The following is a 17,117-nucleotide window of genomic DNA, read 5'->3' on the forward strand; positions in this document are numbered from 1 at the left end:
CCTCCTAACGAACACTATCGATAGTTGATTGCCACAGCATCTTCGCGTGCACTCGATAGCGCGAACGCCGTCGATAGTCCGGCAACCCTTAACCTTTTAGCGAAAACATCAGCTGCTGGGGAAAATTTGTTTTGTTAACAATAAAAACGACCGTTTGCGCTGAAAATGCCACTGCGGAGAGGAAGCAAGTTAATCACGGAATGATGCAATGCATGGACCATGATCCTATTTACAAAGGCGAATCTCATCCGCTTCCTGGCCGGCGCAATATGCTTGTTGCTGGTGCTGAATTTTGTGGGCTTCCGCTCTGACGGAGCTAGCGGTACGTCCCTGAGCAAACTAAGGTGAGTGTGAGCAAGCGGTGAGCGGAGTAAGCCAATTAGCACTTTCATTTGCTGGCTATATCAATTACAGCATACGGCGCGTGCACAAATATGCGCATATACATAGGAACGCCAGCAGTGGGGGCATCCGGCTGCCTGCTGCGCCCCTGGCCCTATCGAAGGAGCGAGAGCTGCACAACGCTCAGAACTCCACCTCAACGACTGTGATTGCGATTGCAAACTTTACTTCCATTCCACAAGACTTATCGCACCCCTTTGCGAACTTCAACAGCACAAACATGAGCACACACAAGCCCCTGCCAATGAAACCAACCATGTCCGCCCTCCATGCCAATTGCACTGATCCTGATCCCCGAGATGGTATGATATATTCTCAGTCTGGTCTGTCTTGTGCAATGGCAGGTTAATGGTTAAAGAAATGCTTTTCTAGGTGGACCCGTCACGCCCAACACAACGCTGGAATCTCTAGATGTTATTGAGGCCGAGCTGGGCCCTTTGCTGCGCCCTGGCGGAGCTTTCCAGCCCGACAATTGCAACCCACAACACCATGTGGCCATTGTTGTGCCCTTCCGCGACCGCTACGCCCATCTCTCCGTCTTCCTCCGCAACATACACCCGTTCCTAATGAAGCAGCGCATCGCCTATCGCATATTCATTGTTGAGCAAACCAACGGGAAGCCCTTCAATCGCGCGGCTATGATGAATATCGGTTACTTGGAGGCCTTAAAGCTTTATCAGTGGGATTGTTTTATATTTCACGATGTCGATCTACTGCCTTTGGACGATCGTAATCTCTACAATTGTCCACGTCAGCCGCGGCACATGTCGGTTGCGATTGACACGCTTAATTTCAAGTAAGGAACCCATTGCTAATCTCCTGATCTTTCCTGCATAACTCGCTTTTGTGCCAGGTTGCCTTACCGAACAATATTTGGCGGAGTCTCTGCCATGACGCGTGAGCACTTCCAGGCCGTGAATGGCTTCTCCAACTCGTTCTTCGGCTGGGGCGGCGAGGACGATGATATGTCCAACAGATTGAAGCATGCGAATCTATTCATATCAAGGTACCCCGTGAACATTGCGCGCTACAAGATGCTGAAGCATCAAAAGGAGAAGGCCAATCCCAAGCGGTGAGTGAAGAAGTGTCCAAATTTAGAAAAATTATAATTCCTTGTAAAACCTCTGCAGCTATGAGAATATACAAAATGGCATGAACAAGATTGAAATGGATGGCATCAACTCAATCAAGTATGGCATCTACAGCATCAAGGAGTTCCCGACCTTCACGTGGTATTTAGCAGAGCTAAGGAACTCCGAGCGCAAGAGTTAGCCTAAATGGGGAGACCGAGACCCCAACTCAAAAAGACAGCGTAACCAACCTTACGTGACCTTTCAAAACGATCTATTATTGTGCATGTACAAAGGACAACATTACTTTCTCGAATAGTAGAATCTCTCTCTCTCTCTTTTACTAGAGAAGCCCCCAAAAAGGAAAGTTTATGCCGAAACGATGAAGACATTAGACATTAGCGCACATATTGTGTGTATGGTAGGTAGTACATAGTATCTCCACTCAATATACTCACAGAACTCTATGTAGTATACTTTTAATCCATAATTTAGCTCCAATTCGAAAATCCAACCACAGTCACAGAATGTAGCGATAATCGCCCCCTCCTCCCTTAAATACTCAAAGTGCTCAAGAATACTTATAGACTTTTTTGTTAATTTTTGTTTTGTTTTGTGTTTTTTGTTAAGTTTGTTTTTTCTATGGCTCTTCTATGGTATTTTATTCTATTCTCTTCAAAAGGCACCTACACCAATTCCTAAAAGGTGAAAATGTAGATATTACTTTTGTGATATGCAAATTGTTAATCGAGATCAGAAACGATTTATACCAAAATAAACTTATAAAAACTTTTACTATACCAAAAAAACAAATGCAAATGGTTTCGCTGCCCATTCCATTCCCCAACCCATCCATAAAACAGAGAGTTCATTGATTCGTTTGTTAGATATCGTTTTATTATTATGGTTACTACGTGTATTAGAGATAGTATTTATGGCTCTGTAACGACTGGGTTACCTTTTAAGTCGGAGTTACGTTTATTAGGTATACGATTAGTAGGTATTCAAGTGGCGCTTGGGGCACATTTATTAGTTATCGTATGCGACATAAAAATTCAGTTAAAACAATTTCGACTTTGGGTTTTCCACTGGTAAATGCTTGAGCAATAGTTGAACAATTTCGAGCAATCTATAACAGATATAACAATATGACAATCCTCAGATGCCGTAATACAAATTAAAGTATATACATAGACAATAACATAATGTGGGTAGACGACAGACATACATATAAGATTTGGCCAACAACTGACGAGTACAACATGTAGAGCCAGAGCCACCAATGGATAAGCAAACCCAATAGAAGTTAGACAGCAGAGAGCATAAACAGTCACAAATTCGACGCGGGGCAGGATTTAGCGTTAGACTTATTAACGGCAATATTAAAAACCTATATACAAGTACGACTTCCAGTTGCTGGAGAGCCAGCCCCAGCTCCTCCTCTACATGATGGAGCAGGGCATCGCACAGCAGAGGGGCAGGCACAAAGGCACCACAGCGCCGCCGGACTTGGTTTTCGTCTTTGACTTGGACCCGGACTCGTACTCGTACATTCCCGAGCCCTTGGCCCAGCGACCCTACAAAGAAGAGCACACATTTGTAAGCCTTTGGCTTCAGTAGAGCGACGGGACTCAAATACTTACACCAGATGCAGAACCGGCATGCATCTCCTCCCGCTTCATGACAATGGTATCGTGTCCGGGAGGATAGTAGACCTCCTTGCCGAGCTTGTTAACGGACGGCACATGCTGCTGGTTGGGCGAGGCCACGGATGTCTCGATTTCCCTCTTGCGCACGGGCGTCTCCAGGTCTCCGCGATCCACATGATCAGTCTGCAAAGGAGAGAGGAAAAGAGATAAACAATCAGGTAAGCAGAGGTCCGATAAGATAGATATATTCCAGTCTACTTACAGTGCCAAACGACTGCATCAGATCGTCCACACGCTGGGGTGGATTGCCATTGCCCACCGGATACTCCACTCCGTCCACAGGGAAGGGCGAAGGAGAGCCATAGTCCGGACCGCCACCAGGACCACGACGATTGTTCGTGTTCGTTGTGGAAGAGTACTTGTAGGTGTAGCTCGTGTTCGGCGGATATCCATTACCGGTCTGTGGCTGCGGATAGGCCGTGCTGGGCGGCAGCTGCTTCAACGGAGCAGACTGCGGCAGTCCCGGCTCATAAGGACCGCCATTTGGCGCACCGTGGATCGTGTTGACCGTATTGGAGGTCTCCGTTTCTTTGTAGTAGTAGCGGTTGACGCCACCTGGCCCAGACGTATGCAGCGGTGGGCTGTGTGGACCCTGAGCGTAGTTGGGGCTATGTGCCGGACTGTGGGGGGGATAGCGCTGCTGAGGCGGCAGCTCGTTGATCGTGTTCACGTTGTCCGTCTTGTGGATGTTGTATACCACAGTACGGCTATTGTTGCCCGGCAGTGTGCCTACCGGACCCGTTCCGAGCGGCAGCTGTCGCGGCTGGGGACTCACTCCGCGAGTGGTGGTCTCCTTGTGCTCGCGAATCTCGTACGACTGGTTGGTCAGTAGCGGCCGGTCGGGCTTGTTCAGCGTGGAGTAGCTCTCCGTGTTGTATACCACCGTCTGGGGCACCTGCGATGGCTGCGGATGTGGATGTGGATGAGGCTGCGGCAACAACTGGCTGAAGTTCTGGCTGGAGTTGTGGCTCTCGTGGAGCTTGTAACTGCTGCTCAGGGTGTTCGTGTTGCTGTTGTTGAGTGTGTGACTGCGGTTTATGGTGCTGGTTGCGCTACCCGGACCAGCTGGTATCTCATACGTGTACGTACGCACGGTGGTCGTCACCTTTGTGCCAGGGGCCGGCAAAATGCCATCGCTCAGGGCGATGTCCTGCAGCTCCTTGTCGATGGTAGTGCCACTAGTCAGGGTCTGTGTGATGCCGGAGCTCGGCAGCACCTCCACATTGTTGTTGATCGTCCGGTTGCTCTCGTAGATCTTCGACTTGCTCTCGTATTGACCGCCACTTATGGGTGAATGGGCTGGTAAAGGCGACAAAAAGTTATTGTAAGAATATACGCCTCACTTTATTCCCTATTTGCTTCGAAAGACTTACACAGCGTGTACGGCTTCTCCTTGGTCTGGTAATCGTCCCGCTTCAGGCTCGAGTACTTGGCCGTCGACTGCAGAGTGCTGTAGTCGGTGGGATTGAAGGTCTCCACATCATCGATGTAGGGCTGCTGGCCTGACCCGCCCTGACCCGAGTGTTTCGTGGTCTTCACCACACGCGTTGTCCTAGTGACCGTCCCGGCGGGATCAGTGCGTTCCCTGGAATGTAGAGACATGCTTTAGCAGAGTAGCAACGGTAGACATAGGATATCTCCAAGGGAAAACTCACAGCGTTCTATAGGAAGTGCCATTGGTGGGCAGTAGGTCGCGATCTCTGTTGGTGATCTGGCGTTCCTGCTTCAAGTCCTCCAGCAAAGCGTCCAACTGATCTATATTCTGATCGGGGGACTTGCCCTGATAGGACATATTATTGTCGCCAGAGCTTGAGTATTGATATGAGGACTTTTTGTACGCATAATTCTTGTCGTTCTGTGGAGGAAACGTAGATGAATAGGAATGCGAAAGTATGGATTGTATTTACCTTTCCGTTCCATTTTGCGGGCGTGTCCCTCAACGAGGATGAATAATTTTCCGAACTGCTCGAGTACTGCATTTCCAATTAGTGTTTTTGCTGAAACGAAAGCCAATTCAATCCATTCATAAATTATTCAAATTCTACGTGTGAGTAACCGAGAGAAAGAGGCGCCGTGGGTGTCTGACAGACACGTAGTACACGTAAGCACGGATCTCGGTTCCCGCATGGCAGGCAGGTTGATTCAAGGCAGTTCTCGTGAATTTCAAACATTTCTGAATCTGTTTACTCGGGCAACCGCCTACGCCTACCCGCCTACACCCATAGTATGCCCGCACCGAAATGGCGGCACTCGGCATTCCTCCAAAGTGAGAACTTTTCGCGCATTAATGGAGGCTTAAGTCATCTCATCTGAAGTGGGCATCACTTGAGCACACACAAAGCATGTGGGGTAGATCAAAGAATCACAGCAGTTAAGTGGCAGATAATACGAATCTGAAATCCCATTATAAATGCCACAAAATGTACCATTTTTGCAATATTCTTAGGCTTCAGAGAGAACAAGGGAACTTTTCCCAATGCTCTCTCTAAAACAGTGATCGGCACGCACATATTCACATGTCTTGGAGTCGTTTGTGTGCGTAGACAGCAGGCAAAACGGAATATTGTATTGGGGCCAACAACTGTTATACACGTGTACGTGAGGGGCAGCGCAGCAGCAGCGCACTTTCCTATGCACATAAGATAGGGCCTTGCCGATCGCTGATCTAAAAGAGCCCAATTTAAAATTGTATTCGTGCTTAAAATAGGTTGCATTTCAGCCAAATTATGACTTATGACAGTAGCTACCTGCTACAAAAAGGTAATACCATTGGCCAGGGTATCAACGAAACGGCATTGGATTCGATTCCCGAAATGCCACACAAAAGCACACGCATACATTCACACATTCAAAGGCCAAAAAGTCACAGAAATTCAATGTCAAACTGGTTTTCACTTTCAGCGTGTCCTTTACACTCCTTTTACGTATGACTGGGACAGAAAACGAGGCATACATATGCACATAAAGTATGTATAACCTTATACATGTACACATGTACATACATATATCCTAAAGATTCGTTTTGCGTTTTAGCGATAACCTTGAGAAGAGAGATTCACTTAATGAGAGATACAGATACAGTGGGAGAGCGAATGAGCGTGATGCAAAAAAATTCGTCAATCACACACAAGAATGATGACCGGCGATGATGTCATATATGTACTAGTCCCAGAGGCTGCACTGCACCACTCGACAGACAGCCCTGACAACCACTGCACTGGGGACGGGGACCTGCCTTCTGCCTGTCACATAAGCAGTCCAATCAAAACGAAGCTAAATAAATCACGTTATCACGGGGATCCAGCACTGAGGAAACGCTCGCCATATGGTCAAGAGTAGAGAGCTAATAGAGACACAAAAAAATCACTCGCATAAGCAAAATATCATGCATAAAATATCATACAATAATATGAATAAAAGGCCAAATTTAATTGATGCCGCCGTCACCGCCTCCGCCCCACCTACCAGTGATCATAGCACGTTTTTAGCAGAGCTCTGGGTCTCAGTTTGGTGTGTGTTATGGCGACAACAGCTAAAACCGTACGGAGCACGGAGAACTGCGAGGAGCGGAGAAGAGAGGAGAGTAGAGTAGAGTGGAGGTTTTTGCATACAGACGCACACATGGGTCAAAAATGATCTCATGTATTCGAAACGAGAAGCTCTGTGGAAACATGTTGCTGCCTGTCTCTCTGGGCATGGGCATGGGGGAGTAGGCGGGGCGCTACGAGATCGGGATCGAGATCGCGAAACGCCATAGAGCTTCTGTCCAATCGCCAATAGATGGGGTGGAGGGGGAATACGTAAGGGGGGCGATTTACGGCGCAAACATAAAATAAACAAATCGCAAGCGAGTGAACAACAAGTTTGAGATCGGGGGAATAAAAAGCGAAGGTGTTGTTCTTGTCGTTCCGAAATTACCGAAAATCAAATTGAAACGTAGGCGAGAAGTGTATACATAATACATACATACATACATTTGTATGTACTATTTTCTATATGGAGCATGTTCTGTCCGTGACTGATCATCATGCTGGTGACGCTTCTCCCCGACACCCACGCATCTTACAGTTCAAAAAGATCAGGCGCCGTTTGAACTTGGCTAATATAGATGTTTTGTTTCTATAGACCATTCGAAGGAAATTCAGAGGCAGATCTGACCAAGCATCACCGCCAAAAGTACAATGCCAGGCAACGTATTCGTCGTCGTCGCCTTTCGGACTTTTGCTGAGCAATTTTTGTACGGCTTCGAGTATATGAAAACAAATAATTCTATAAATAGTTCACTGCCACTGTGCTTTTTGGCTTTTCGCCTTTCAATTTGAATACTGCGCCGTCCGTGCTTGAACATTGTACGGGTCTGGTGTTCTGTTCTTGAGTGCCCACCGTACATGAATCATCTGGCGTGTGTAGTGTATCTCTAGAGTCTAGAGATACATAGCTGGCCGCCGTCTGGCTGGCAGAATGTGAGGATGCGGATATACAATAGAGTGCGTTTTTTCTTTCAACGAACGCAATTGAAATTTCACTTTGCTGCCAAACACGAGAGTCGGTCGCCCGTTCGAGTACTTCCTCATACAAAACACCATACAACAATAGATACAAACATCCATCCATCCATCTATGTATGTTTGTGTCTGTGCGCATAGCGGATAAAAAGTAACGACGACGACACGTAGGGAAAACTCGTTTGCACCGAGAGTATGTGCGTGTTGGTTTGTTCTCCTCCTCCACCCCACTGTCACCAGTGTGTGGCTGGGCTGTCTCTTTTGAAGCTCGTCTGCCAGTTCAATAGACCACAATATGAAGCCCACTCAACGTACACATCCACACTTCCATCGAAAAAATAGCACACACAAACACAAAACACAAGCAGTGAATACATTCACTCGCACTCACTGTGCAATTTTCCAAAACTCCAAAAAACGGTACGATTGATGTTGTGTACAGTTCGGCGGAAAAAAGAAAACTGCTGCGATGCGCGGCGCGTTTGTCTTGGGAAATTCGCCTTCGCGTAAGAGAGAGAAACACTGAATGTGGATCTGCTTCGATCGTTCCAAGCACAAAACAACTTAACGGCAACGGAATTGCTTCTGCGCGCGTCTCTTGGCTCTCAATTGACTTGGCGGCCGCCGGAGCTTTGGTGTCTCGATAACGTGAATGGTCGATATCGATATCGGACTCCTTGGTATTGGATTGTGTCCAAAACAAGCTTTCGATTTCGCACTTGCCACCACCGATCCCCATACGATTCGATTGAAGCAGAGAGACGGAGACGAACCTGTTGCTGGTTGGTTGGCTGGGGCTCCAAGAGCATCGCATCCATTGCTCTTGCCTCTCAGTTCCAAAGCTCGCCGAAAAAGCTTTCAGCTCGGACGGCGACGGCGTCTAATGCTAATCGTATAAAAGATAGAAAATAATACTTGTTTTGTGCCACGAAACATGTATACTCTTTTGTGGCATGCTCGCTCTTGGCATGACATTTGACCTTCTAAACTAAAGCAAACACAAATTACTCTTATCTGCTGCACTCAGAAAACGTACATATGCATGTTCGCGCCAAAATTCTAGCGAGACCGCCCAAATGCGCGTGGCGACGGCGTCGGCGTCGGCTTTTATATCCCTATCTTACATTTATAGCGAATAAACCAGGTTTTTCTTTGCTGCATTTACTCGATACGATTATCAAGTATTTTATTTTATACAGTCGTATTTCGGTATGCGAAGTCCATTAAATCTGTAAGCTTTTCCATAAAAACAAAGACCCTTACAACTGAGGGGCAGCTACGTTAAGATACCATACATATACAAGTAAAAAGTAAACATCTAATCCTTGGCAGGCACCTCGATGACGCGGGGCTTGTCGATGATGCGGGCAGTCTTGTTGCCCTTCTCGACAATGCCAATGATCCAGGCCTGGTAGCCTTCCTGCTTCTCAATGTCCTTGCAGTAGGCGGCGGCCTGTTCGCGCGGCAAGCAGATCAGCAGACCTCCGGAAGTCTCGGCAGAATGGCCCTGCAGCAGCTGGAACATATTGCCACAGGCCTTGGCAACGGCCGCCATTTTTGCGATCACTGGAAGATTATGAATAACGAAGGAGACGTCCTTCTTTTGGTGAGCCGCCAAAGTCTGAGCATGGCCCAGCAGACCGAAGCCTGTTATGTCGGTGGCCCCGTGGGCGTTGTACTTGTGCATGAGCCGAGCTGCCACACGGTTTAGGCGCGACATCGAGTTCATGGCCCTGTGGTAGGCCTTGCGCACATCTTCCTCGGATACGACCAGCTTGATGCGGTTCCAGCGCTCCGCCTGGTCTATCCACTGGTGAGCATTGACGGCCACCTGGGTGCCCAGGGGCTTGGTCAACACCAGAACATCTCCAACGACAGCGTTGTCCGGTACAATATACTCGTTCGGCTGGCAGATGGTGGAGGCCACGCCGCCAATGGTGCACCAGGGATTGACCACGCTCTGGCCCCCAGTAACCGTGGTGCCGGCCTCCAATGCGGAATCCTTGAAGCCACGCATTATCAGAGGGATGACCACATCGCGCTCCTTCTCCGTCATCTTTGTGCTCACGGCCAGCAGCATCAGCATGTTGTCGCAATCGGTTACGCCCATGGCGTACAGATCACTGAGCACGTTGGCACAGGCTATTTTGCCCATCATATATGGATCGTCGACAATCGGATAGAAGAAGTCGGTGGTCTGCACCAGGCAAAGTCCGCCATGGCGAAGAGGAATGACAGAGCAATCCAGGCCAATGCCGATTCGTGGAATCGCCACGTTTAGGAACTGCGGCTCCTGGTCCTGTGCTGAGTAGTCCTGCTGCAGAGCCGACACCAGTTTCGAGAGTACATCCTGGGGCACCTTGCAGCCACGTCCCTTCAGATCAGCGAAACGTGTCAGACGGAAAGAGGCATCCAAGTCGTGAGCGGTCGGATCAAAGGGGCGGCGCAGTTCTGCGTCGCCACCACCGTGAAGCTCCAGATGGGCAGCATTCAGGACGTCTGCGGCGTAGCTCATTGTGTGCTAGAACTAGAAAAGGAGCGTTTCTTTGTATAGTGTGACAGCTATGAATATTTACGCACTTCTTGCCGCGCAACAAAAACAAAATCAACCAAGCCGCAAGTAACTCGCGTTCTCCCGCAACACCAATACAGGCGCACATAGACGTGTATGTACACACAATTTTTGTTGCGTGTGAGTAACAAGCGCTGTGATTGGCTGTTTTCACGATGGCGGCTAAAACGGGCGAAGTCAGTATTTCTCCCTGTCGGCGAGGCGTGCAACGTGAATAATGCCCACTTATGTGAGTCGAAAAATGCCAAAATAGTGTTGCCTTTCACTAGTTGGTGCATTTGAACTAATTAAACATTGGTTGGGAACACTTTTACTTACAGTGGTCTTATTAAATTTACAGGGAAAACTCTTGATATTGACTGCGAAAACTGTATTTATTTTGCGCCGTTTTGTCTTCTCCCACAGAGCGATTTGTCACAACAGAGTTGCTTCCAGAAATATATGAAAATATATGGTCTCACTTAAAAAATATACCGTACATATACTGACAAATTGACGAAGTTCTACTGTACATATTCCTCGTTTTTGATATTCCGTCGAATATTACTAGCTGGATAGAACCCTCAGCCATGCCCACATATTTTTTTCCGTTTAATGAATCAATTTTCTTATTTACTGATTTATTTTAAATACTTGCTTTTAGTGGATTCTGCCCAATAAGAGGTTTTAGCGAAAAATGTCAAACAAATGATATACGGTCTCATTTTCAAAATATATCGACGAATTTTTCATATTCCTCGTTTTTGATATTCCGTCGAATATTACTAGCTATTTAGATCTGTCAGCCCTGCCCACATAATTTTATCCCATGGACGAATAAGTTTTCTAAGAGATTGACTACTTTTAAGTCCTTCCATTTCGTGTAAGCAACAGAAAACAGTGGCAACTTAAGTGAGTACGGAATGTTGAGCTGAAAAGGGACATTGTGGCGAGAAAAAATCCCTCCACGAAGAGAGGATATCCCATCACAAAACAGAGAGCAAATTACAAAAAAAGAGGAAGTCCCGCCAAACTTGAGCGCCTGAGTCGAATTGTTTGAAAGTGAATGAGTGAATAGGATCTTAATCCAATCCATTGGAATAAGTGGCGCACGGAATTACGATTTGTGGGAGAGAGAAAATTCAAGAAACCTGCGTATTGAAGTTTCCATACCATTTGTTCTCAAATTTACCTATAAAAATGAAGTTTAATAGATGAAATCGATAAAATATACCATTATACCAATATACCATAAATATACCGTTGGCCAAACTATCGTTGCTAGAAGCGTGGGGCTGCCAAATCGCTGAAAGTCGATCGATATAAATGCGCGCTTTTGCAAATATATAATAAATATATATAAATTGAATTGTTATAAAATTACCATTCTGGGCCTCGCACCATGACTCACTGGCCTGCCTTGAAGGCGTCGCTCCGCTTAGGCGGAGGCAAAACACCCTGCTCACAGCCACTGCACGGCATTCGTCCAACGACTAACAACAAAACCTGTTGCTCGATAAGAGCAAAAAGTAAAAGTGAGTCGAAACAATGAATAATTTACCTTTGTTCGCCGTTGTGTAATCTAGGAAATTCTTCTTAGCTTAAAAACTATTGGCGCCTTTGGGAAATATCGGAAAGAGGAATCTAAGCTTTGAAAGAAGGACAAACAAAAGACTTGAGCAACAAACTTTCTTTTGCCTTGGCCATGGGCTAAGTGAAACGCTGACGACACCACACCACACCTCATCATGGTAACGCTACGCCTGCGCAGTCTTATACTGCTGCAGCTGTTGGCCGTGGCCAGCGCTGAGTATGTGTACGGCGAGCCCAAGTTCAAGTGTCCCAAGAAGTAGGTGTCTTTCAACTCTTAATAATAAATTTAAAATAATTTCGCGAATATTTGAACCAGATCCAAGGTGCTTTATCCGTGCAGTTGCATTAAGGGCAGCGATGAGGGAATCTTTGTGCGCTGCGAGAAGGTCAACCTGGCTACGCTCTCCGTGGCTCTGCAGAACTTGGCCTCCTTCGGTTTTCCCGTCGAGGAGTTGACCATCTACAGGGGTAACTTTGGTGCGTACTACTCTTTTACTTGCAATTCGAATACTTAATAGCCTGTTTCTGCCAGTTCGATTGTACGGTCCTATGTTTGCCAATATCAAAGCCCGCATCCTGATCATTGAGGAGACTCCTCTGGCGACCATCGAAGATTACGTGTTCTATGGCGTGAACAACACAATGGAGGAGCTCCACTTGTTGGGCACCAATTTGAGCCATGTTGGACCCCTGGGATTTGGCGTAAATATAAATAGGAGTCGAAAATACCATGAAATATGGTCGATCAATAATTGTGATTTCAGATACTGGGAAAGACCACTAAACTTGTGATTAAAGGACATGCATTTGAGCAGCTTCCAAAAGATCTCTTCGCTGGCCAAGAGATCACCAATAGACTGGAGACGTTGCGCCTGACCAATGGACTGCTGAGCGATCTACCCATTGAGACATTTCAGCCTCTGCGCAAGCTGAAAACTCTCGACCTGCATGGGAATCAGTTGGAGAACCTAAAACGAAATCAGTTTAAGAATCTCAGGGAATTGGAGCTCTTGGATATAAGTCACAACGGGATCAAGAAACTGGAGGCGCAACACATTTCCGATCTCACAAAACTGGGCTGGTGTAATGTCTCGCACAATGCCCTAAACGAGCTGAGCCGCGGAACGTTTGCCAGGAACTCCGTGCTAAAAGTGCTCAATCTTGCCCACAATCGCATACCGCGTCTGGATGCGAACAGCTTCCGGGGCATGCGCTTTCTGCGCCGCCTATTTCTCAGCGACAATATGCTCACGGAGATTGGTCGCGGTACATTCGGGTCGGTGGCCCGCATTGGAACAATTGACTTGGCCCGCAATCTGCTGAAGAAGGTTGAGTATCAAATGTTTACCCAAATGAACTATGTAGAGGTACGTACCCAACCAAAATGTCAACCGAAGAATGAGTAAACTGTATGGACTTGTATATTTTCAGCTCTTGGATCTGGCGGAGAACAACATCACGAAGATCGAGAAGAACTCGTTTAAGGACATCTACCAGGCGGTGATAAATGTCTCGCATAATGCCTTGGAACTGATTGAAACGGCCGCCTTTGAGAACTGTATTAACATAACCACGCTCGACCTATCCCACAACCGCCTGACCAACTTCTCGCGCCGCAGTTTCGACGAGAATACTTTTGCCACGACCTTCCAGCTGAGCTTTAATGGTCTGACCAGCCTGGCACATGTAATAACCCATTTTGAATAGACCCAGACTTGGTAACTAATCTTGTTTGTCTTTCAGATACCGATACAGAACATGACGGGCTTGAAAGTGCTGAATGCCTCGCACAACAACATCTGGGAGATCCCCAAGAACTCTTTTCCCAAGCTGTACGAGCTTCACACAATCGATGTGTCGCACAACAATATCTCCATCATATTCAACGGGGTGTTTCAGACTCTCTTCTCGCTCCGGACCGTGGATCTGAGCTATAACAGAATGCGGGAAATCAAATCCTCCACCTTTGGTACCCTTCCCACACTGCTGCTGTTGGATCTCAGTCACAACGAGCTGGTGTCCGTGGTGCGTGGTTCAATGGCCAAGATGACCAGCATGCGGCAGCTCTACTTGAACAACAATCGTCTGGAGAAGCTCTTCCAGCTGCCCATTTCACTGAACGAGCTCTATCTGAGTCACAACAACATTACGTCAATCCCAGCGGGCACATGGCCGGTCATGAACTCATTGATCTACCTGGACCTGAGCCACAATCAGCTGGGTGACAGCCTGGACTCGCAGAGTTTTACAGGGCTGCTGGTGGTGCAGCGGCTGAAGCTGCAGAGCAATGGCATAAGCCGGCCACCTCTGGAGGCAGTGGCGGGCATGTCAACGCTCCAGTATCTGTACTTAGAGGTTAGTTAATTGTAGGGAAATTATGGTCATTTGGAGTATATTTCGAACTGCTTTCAGAACAACAATATATCCTCCTTGGAGCGCAGTGCCTTCGGCAAGCTGCCGGTTCTATTTGAACTCAATTTGCATGGCAATCAGGTCATGGACATTAGGTGAGTACCTCATTATACTTCCTCTACGGTGTACGAACGATTTTATCTCCGATTTTGCCCACAGCAAACGCGCCTTCGATGGCTTGCTGCAGTTGCTCAACCTGAATCTGTCTTCAAACGGACTCAAGCACCTGCAGAACGACATCTTCTTTGGACTGCCTTCCCTGCGCACTTTGGATCTGTCGCACAACTCCCTTACCAAGCTGGATAACAAGACGAACGGCGTCCTGGATGACCTGCTTAGCCTGGAGACTTTGGACTTGAGCCACAACCGCATCAGCTTCGTCACCAAGAAGACCTTCCCTTCGCACCAGTACATACCGTACAACCTGCAGTACCTAGACCTGAGCTACAACCAGATGCCCGTCCTTACCTACGATATAACCTTCGGCACCAAGAAGCTGCTGCACCTGAATGTGTCCCACAACCAGATCAACGACCTGCGACGAGGCGTCCTCTCCAACTTTACCTCGTTGAAGCACCTAGACTTGTCGCACAACGAGCTCACGAACCTCCAGTCAGAGGAACACATCTTCGACCTGCCCAAGAACCTGAGCCGCCTCGATCTGTCGCACAACCAGATATACCACATGCCCTTTGCCAATCTGGTGAAGGTCCAGTCGCTGACATTCGCCGACCTGTCCAACAACAGCCTCGAGGATGTGTCCGCCTCGCTGGTTGGCAGCATGCGCAACGGCAGTGAGATCCTGGTGGCCGGCAATCCACTCCACTGCGGCTGCAATGCACGTCCCTTGAAGCACTTTATGCTGCAACAGACGACACCCAGCGAGGACCTGCGGAGCATCCTCTGCACCACACCATCGCTGGCCAAGGACAAGTACCTCCTGGAGCTGGACGACGAGTTACTGCAGTGCGCCGACGACGAGAGGGAGATGTACACGGGCACCGACTACGAGCAGCTGACAGATGTCCGGTTCCGTGAAGTTCAGACGTAAGCACAAAACCTACTGTCCGACAACTTTTCAGTCACTGACACTCTGATTCCTCTTTCTCCACTCCATGCAGCAGCAAAGCCGGCAATCTAACGCTCAGCTGGTATGTGTCTGCCACAGCGGATGTGTCCGACTTCAACGTGTACATCCGGAGCGGCGGCAACGAAGTTCTCTTCCAGGCGGACTATGCCTACAACCAGCGAACGGCCCAGATACCCATCGCAGACCTCCAGTCGCACGGCGAGGACAAGCTGCTGTCTGCCGAGATCTGCATCGTGTCCCGCGATAGCGACGGCAACACCCGGAAGTGGTTCGCCGGTCAGTGCCAGCCACTGCCGTCGCTCAAGCTGCGCAGGACCTTCTTCTTTGGAAACTTCCAAGTGCGAGGAGGAGCAGCCGCCGCTAGCCACCACACCGGAGAGTGTCGCCTCGTGTTCATAGCTATCATGTTGTTTGTTGCTAAGCTGTGGTATTCGTGGTATTAAATGTCCGTCTGCGGCCACCGCTTATTGTAAGGACACGCTCTGTTCTTCTCTATCCTTACGGTCGAACATGTGCACGCTGCCACATTATAACAGCCGCGCGCACATGTACGGGTAGTTGTTTACTCGGACGCTGGACATAGGACGTCGCCTCGCGTGGCAGCGCAATTGAGAAATTGTTACTGCCCCACCCACACCCACAGCCTCAGCCGTAAGCCCAGCTGATGGCACAGCCGGACGGACTTTCATTCAGAGCGAGAAAACAAAGGCCGCCTCGGCTGTCCTTTCATTCTCTATTTCGGATTCGGCTGGGGCTTCGGGTTAGGTTTCTGCCCGGAGAGAGTGCCGAGAGGCGCGGAGAGCGAGGCTTGACACACAAATGCGCACTCGCGCTCTCTCAGCTAAAATGGTGTGCGTTACACTGGCGGCAGTAATTGATGATGATGGAAAGTTTAATTCAGAACATAATTTGATCTTCGAAAGCTGTAGAGCCTTAGAGCTATATACGGCATAGAGCTAGGAAATTTTAAATAATAATATGTATATCTATATCAAAAAAGGATGAAAAAGCATTCTGAGGTACACAGTACAGTACAGCATCGTGAAACCTCTCTCAATGTGACCTGGCCAGCAGTGTGCTAAGGACATGTGCACTTTCACTGCCACGCCACCCACACACGCACGCACGGCATGCTCTCGATTTCACTCTAGCAACCACACACAAACACACAAGAATGTGCTTTTTGTGTTTTTGTGTGACTTTGCTTTTGCATTTGGGCCGTCCTTTGCGACTTTGCCTGTCCTTATCGATTTTCAGCGAAATTTCACAGGCTCACGGCGCACGTCAGTGCCATGCGAAAGCGAAGTTTCACTTGTCGCGCTGAGTTCGTTCGTGTCGCAGCAGCAGCAGCAGCAGTAGCAGAAGCACTAGCGAGTGCCGTTATATCGTTAACCGTTCGTTCGTTCGTTACATAAAGAAGAGATTCCAATAGAAAGTTTAAGTGCGCTGCTGTCTGACGGCATAGATCAGTGAAACTTTCCAGGAATAACCAAATCAGCAAATTGTGATAAGCAGTACGAAGCGCGACCCCAACCCCAACCCCCCAAAGAAATCGAATCAAATTTCAATGTAATAAGTCGGAAATTGAGTGTATCCTCTCACTTTTACCTCTAACTCTCTCTCGCTCTCTCTATGGAGAGTGGTGTATAGCTGGCATCTGGGTGCGAAAACACAGCACGCTTTTGATAAACGTGCCGTAACACGGGCGTTGCGTTGAAAAAAAAGTTTCAGGTAGCAGCAGACGCAGAGAGCAGGGAGGTAGAGAGCAGGAAGAACGAAATGTAA

General features: G+C 48.0%; 4 protein-coding genes across 5 annotated transcripts; 2 read left to right on the top strand and 2 right to left on the bottom strand.

Moving 5' to 3' along the window:
* Positions 1-219: 219 nt before the first annotated feature.
* On the top strand, positions 220-2,248 carry LOC6600887 (beta-1,4-N-acetylgalactosaminyltransferase bre-4). Its single transcript, XM_026985030.1, has 5 exons — positions 220-344; positions 415-704; positions 775-1,198; positions 1,256-1,474; positions 1,533-2,248. The coding sequence occupies exons 1-5, from the start codon at positions 220-222 to the stop codon at positions 1,672-1,674; spliced, it is 1,200 nt and encodes a 399-aa protein (XP_026840831.1). The 3' UTR covers positions 1,675-2,248.
* Positions 2,249-2,339: 91 nt separating this feature from the next.
* On the bottom strand, positions 2,340-8,216 carry LOC6600885. The gene is made up of 7 exons (XM_026985028.1): positions 8,078-8,216; positions 5,089-5,178; positions 4,837-5,036; positions 4,555-4,766; positions 3,384-4,480; positions 3,116-3,304; positions 2,340-3,049 (listed from the first exon to the last, which is right to left on the bottom strand). Exons 2-7 carry the CDS (start codon positions 5,158-5,160, stop codon positions 2,915-2,917), a joined length of 1,905 nt encoding a protein of 634 aa, XP_026840829.1. The 5' UTR covers positions 5,161-5,178; positions 8,078-8,216; the 3' UTR covers positions 2,340-2,914.
* A 621-nt stretch (positions 8,217-8,837) lies between these two features.
* On the bottom strand, positions 8,838-10,659 carry LOC6600884 (selenide, water dikinase). The gene is made up of 2 exons (XM_002025912.2): positions 10,577-10,659; positions 8,838-10,213 (listed from the first exon to the last, which is right to left on the bottom strand). The coding sequence occupies exon 2, from the start codon at positions 10,199-10,201 to the stop codon at positions 9,005-9,007; it is 1,197 nt and encodes a 398-aa protein (XP_002025948.1). The 5' UTR covers positions 10,202-10,213; positions 10,577-10,659; the 3' UTR covers positions 8,838-9,004.
* Positions 10,660-11,734: 1,075 nt separating this feature from the next.
* LOC6600883 (chaoptin) lies at positions 11,735-15,808 on the top strand. 2 transcript variants are annotated; one of them, XM_026985485.1, is made up of 10 exons: positions 11,735-11,772; positions 11,838-12,086; positions 12,147-12,307; positions 12,363-12,532; positions 12,595-13,197; positions 13,262-13,516; positions 13,574-14,185; positions 14,243-14,337; positions 14,402-15,289; positions 15,364-15,808. In XM_026985485.1, exons 2-10 carry the CDS (start codon positions 11,986-11,988, stop codon positions 15,773-15,775), a joined length of 3,297 nt encoding a protein of 1,098 aa, XP_026841286.1. In that variant the 5' UTR covers positions 11,735-11,772; positions 11,838-11,985; the 3' UTR covers positions 15,776-15,808. The 2 variants fall into 2 exon arrangements, with proteins under 2 accessions (XP_026841286.1, XP_026841287.1); XM_026985486.1 differs by lacking the exon at positions 11,735-11,772 and having other exon boundaries at positions 11,986-12,086; positions 15,367-15,808.
* Positions 15,809-17,117: the final 1,309 nt, after the last annotated feature.

The sequence above is a fragment of the Drosophila persimilis genome, unplaced genomic scaffold (assembly GCF_003286085.1).
Source record: "Drosophila persimilis strain 14011-0111.01,24,50 unplaced genomic scaffold, DperRS2 tig00000002-arrow-pilon, whole genome shotgun sequence".
Classification (NCBI taxonomy): domain Eukaryota; kingdom Metazoa; phylum Arthropoda; class Insecta; order Diptera; family Drosophilidae; genus Drosophila; species Drosophila persimilis.

Bases quoted from the DNA above. Each gene is read 5' to 3' on its own strand.
- LOC6600885 (XM_026985028.1), bottom strand. From the start codon at position 5,160: ATGCAGTACTCGAGCAGTTCGGAAAATTATTCATCCTCGTTGAGGGAC. The intron at 5,037-5,088 runs GTAAATACAATC...TTTCCTCCACAG, and splicing joins CCGCAAAATGGAACGGAAAG to AACGACAAGAATTATGCGTA. The intron at 3,305-3,383 runs GTAAGTAGACTG...TCTCCTTTGCAG, and splicing joins TGATGCAGTCGTTTGGCACT to ACTGATCATGTGGATCGCGG.
- LOC6600887 (XM_026985030.1), top strand. From the start codon at position 220: ATGATCCTATTTACAAAGGCGAATCTCATCCGCTTCCTGGCCGGCGCA. The intron at 705-774 runs GTATGATATATT...ATGCTTTTCTAG, and splicing joins TGATCCTGATCCCCGAGATG to GTGGACCCGTCACGCCCAAC. The intron at 1,475-1,532 runs GTGAGTGAAGAA...AAACCTCTGCAG, and splicing joins GAGAAGGCCAATCCCAAGCG to CTATGAGAATATACAAAATG.
- LOC6600884 (XM_002025912.2), bottom strand. From the start codon at position 10,201: ATGAGCTACGCCGCAGACGTCCTGAATGCTGCCCATCTGGAGCTTCAC.
- LOC6600883 (XM_026985485.1), top strand. From the start codon at position 11,986: ATGGTAACGCTACGCCTGCGCAGTCTTATACTGCTGCAGCTGTTGGCC. The intron at 13,517-13,573 runs GTAATAACCCAT...TTTGTCTTTCAG, and splicing joins GTCTGACCAGCCTGGCACAT to ATACCGATACAGAACATGAC. The intron at 14,338-14,401 runs GTGAGTACCTCA...TTTTGCCCACAG, and splicing joins AATCAGGTCATGGACATTAG to CAAACGCGCCTTCGATGGCT.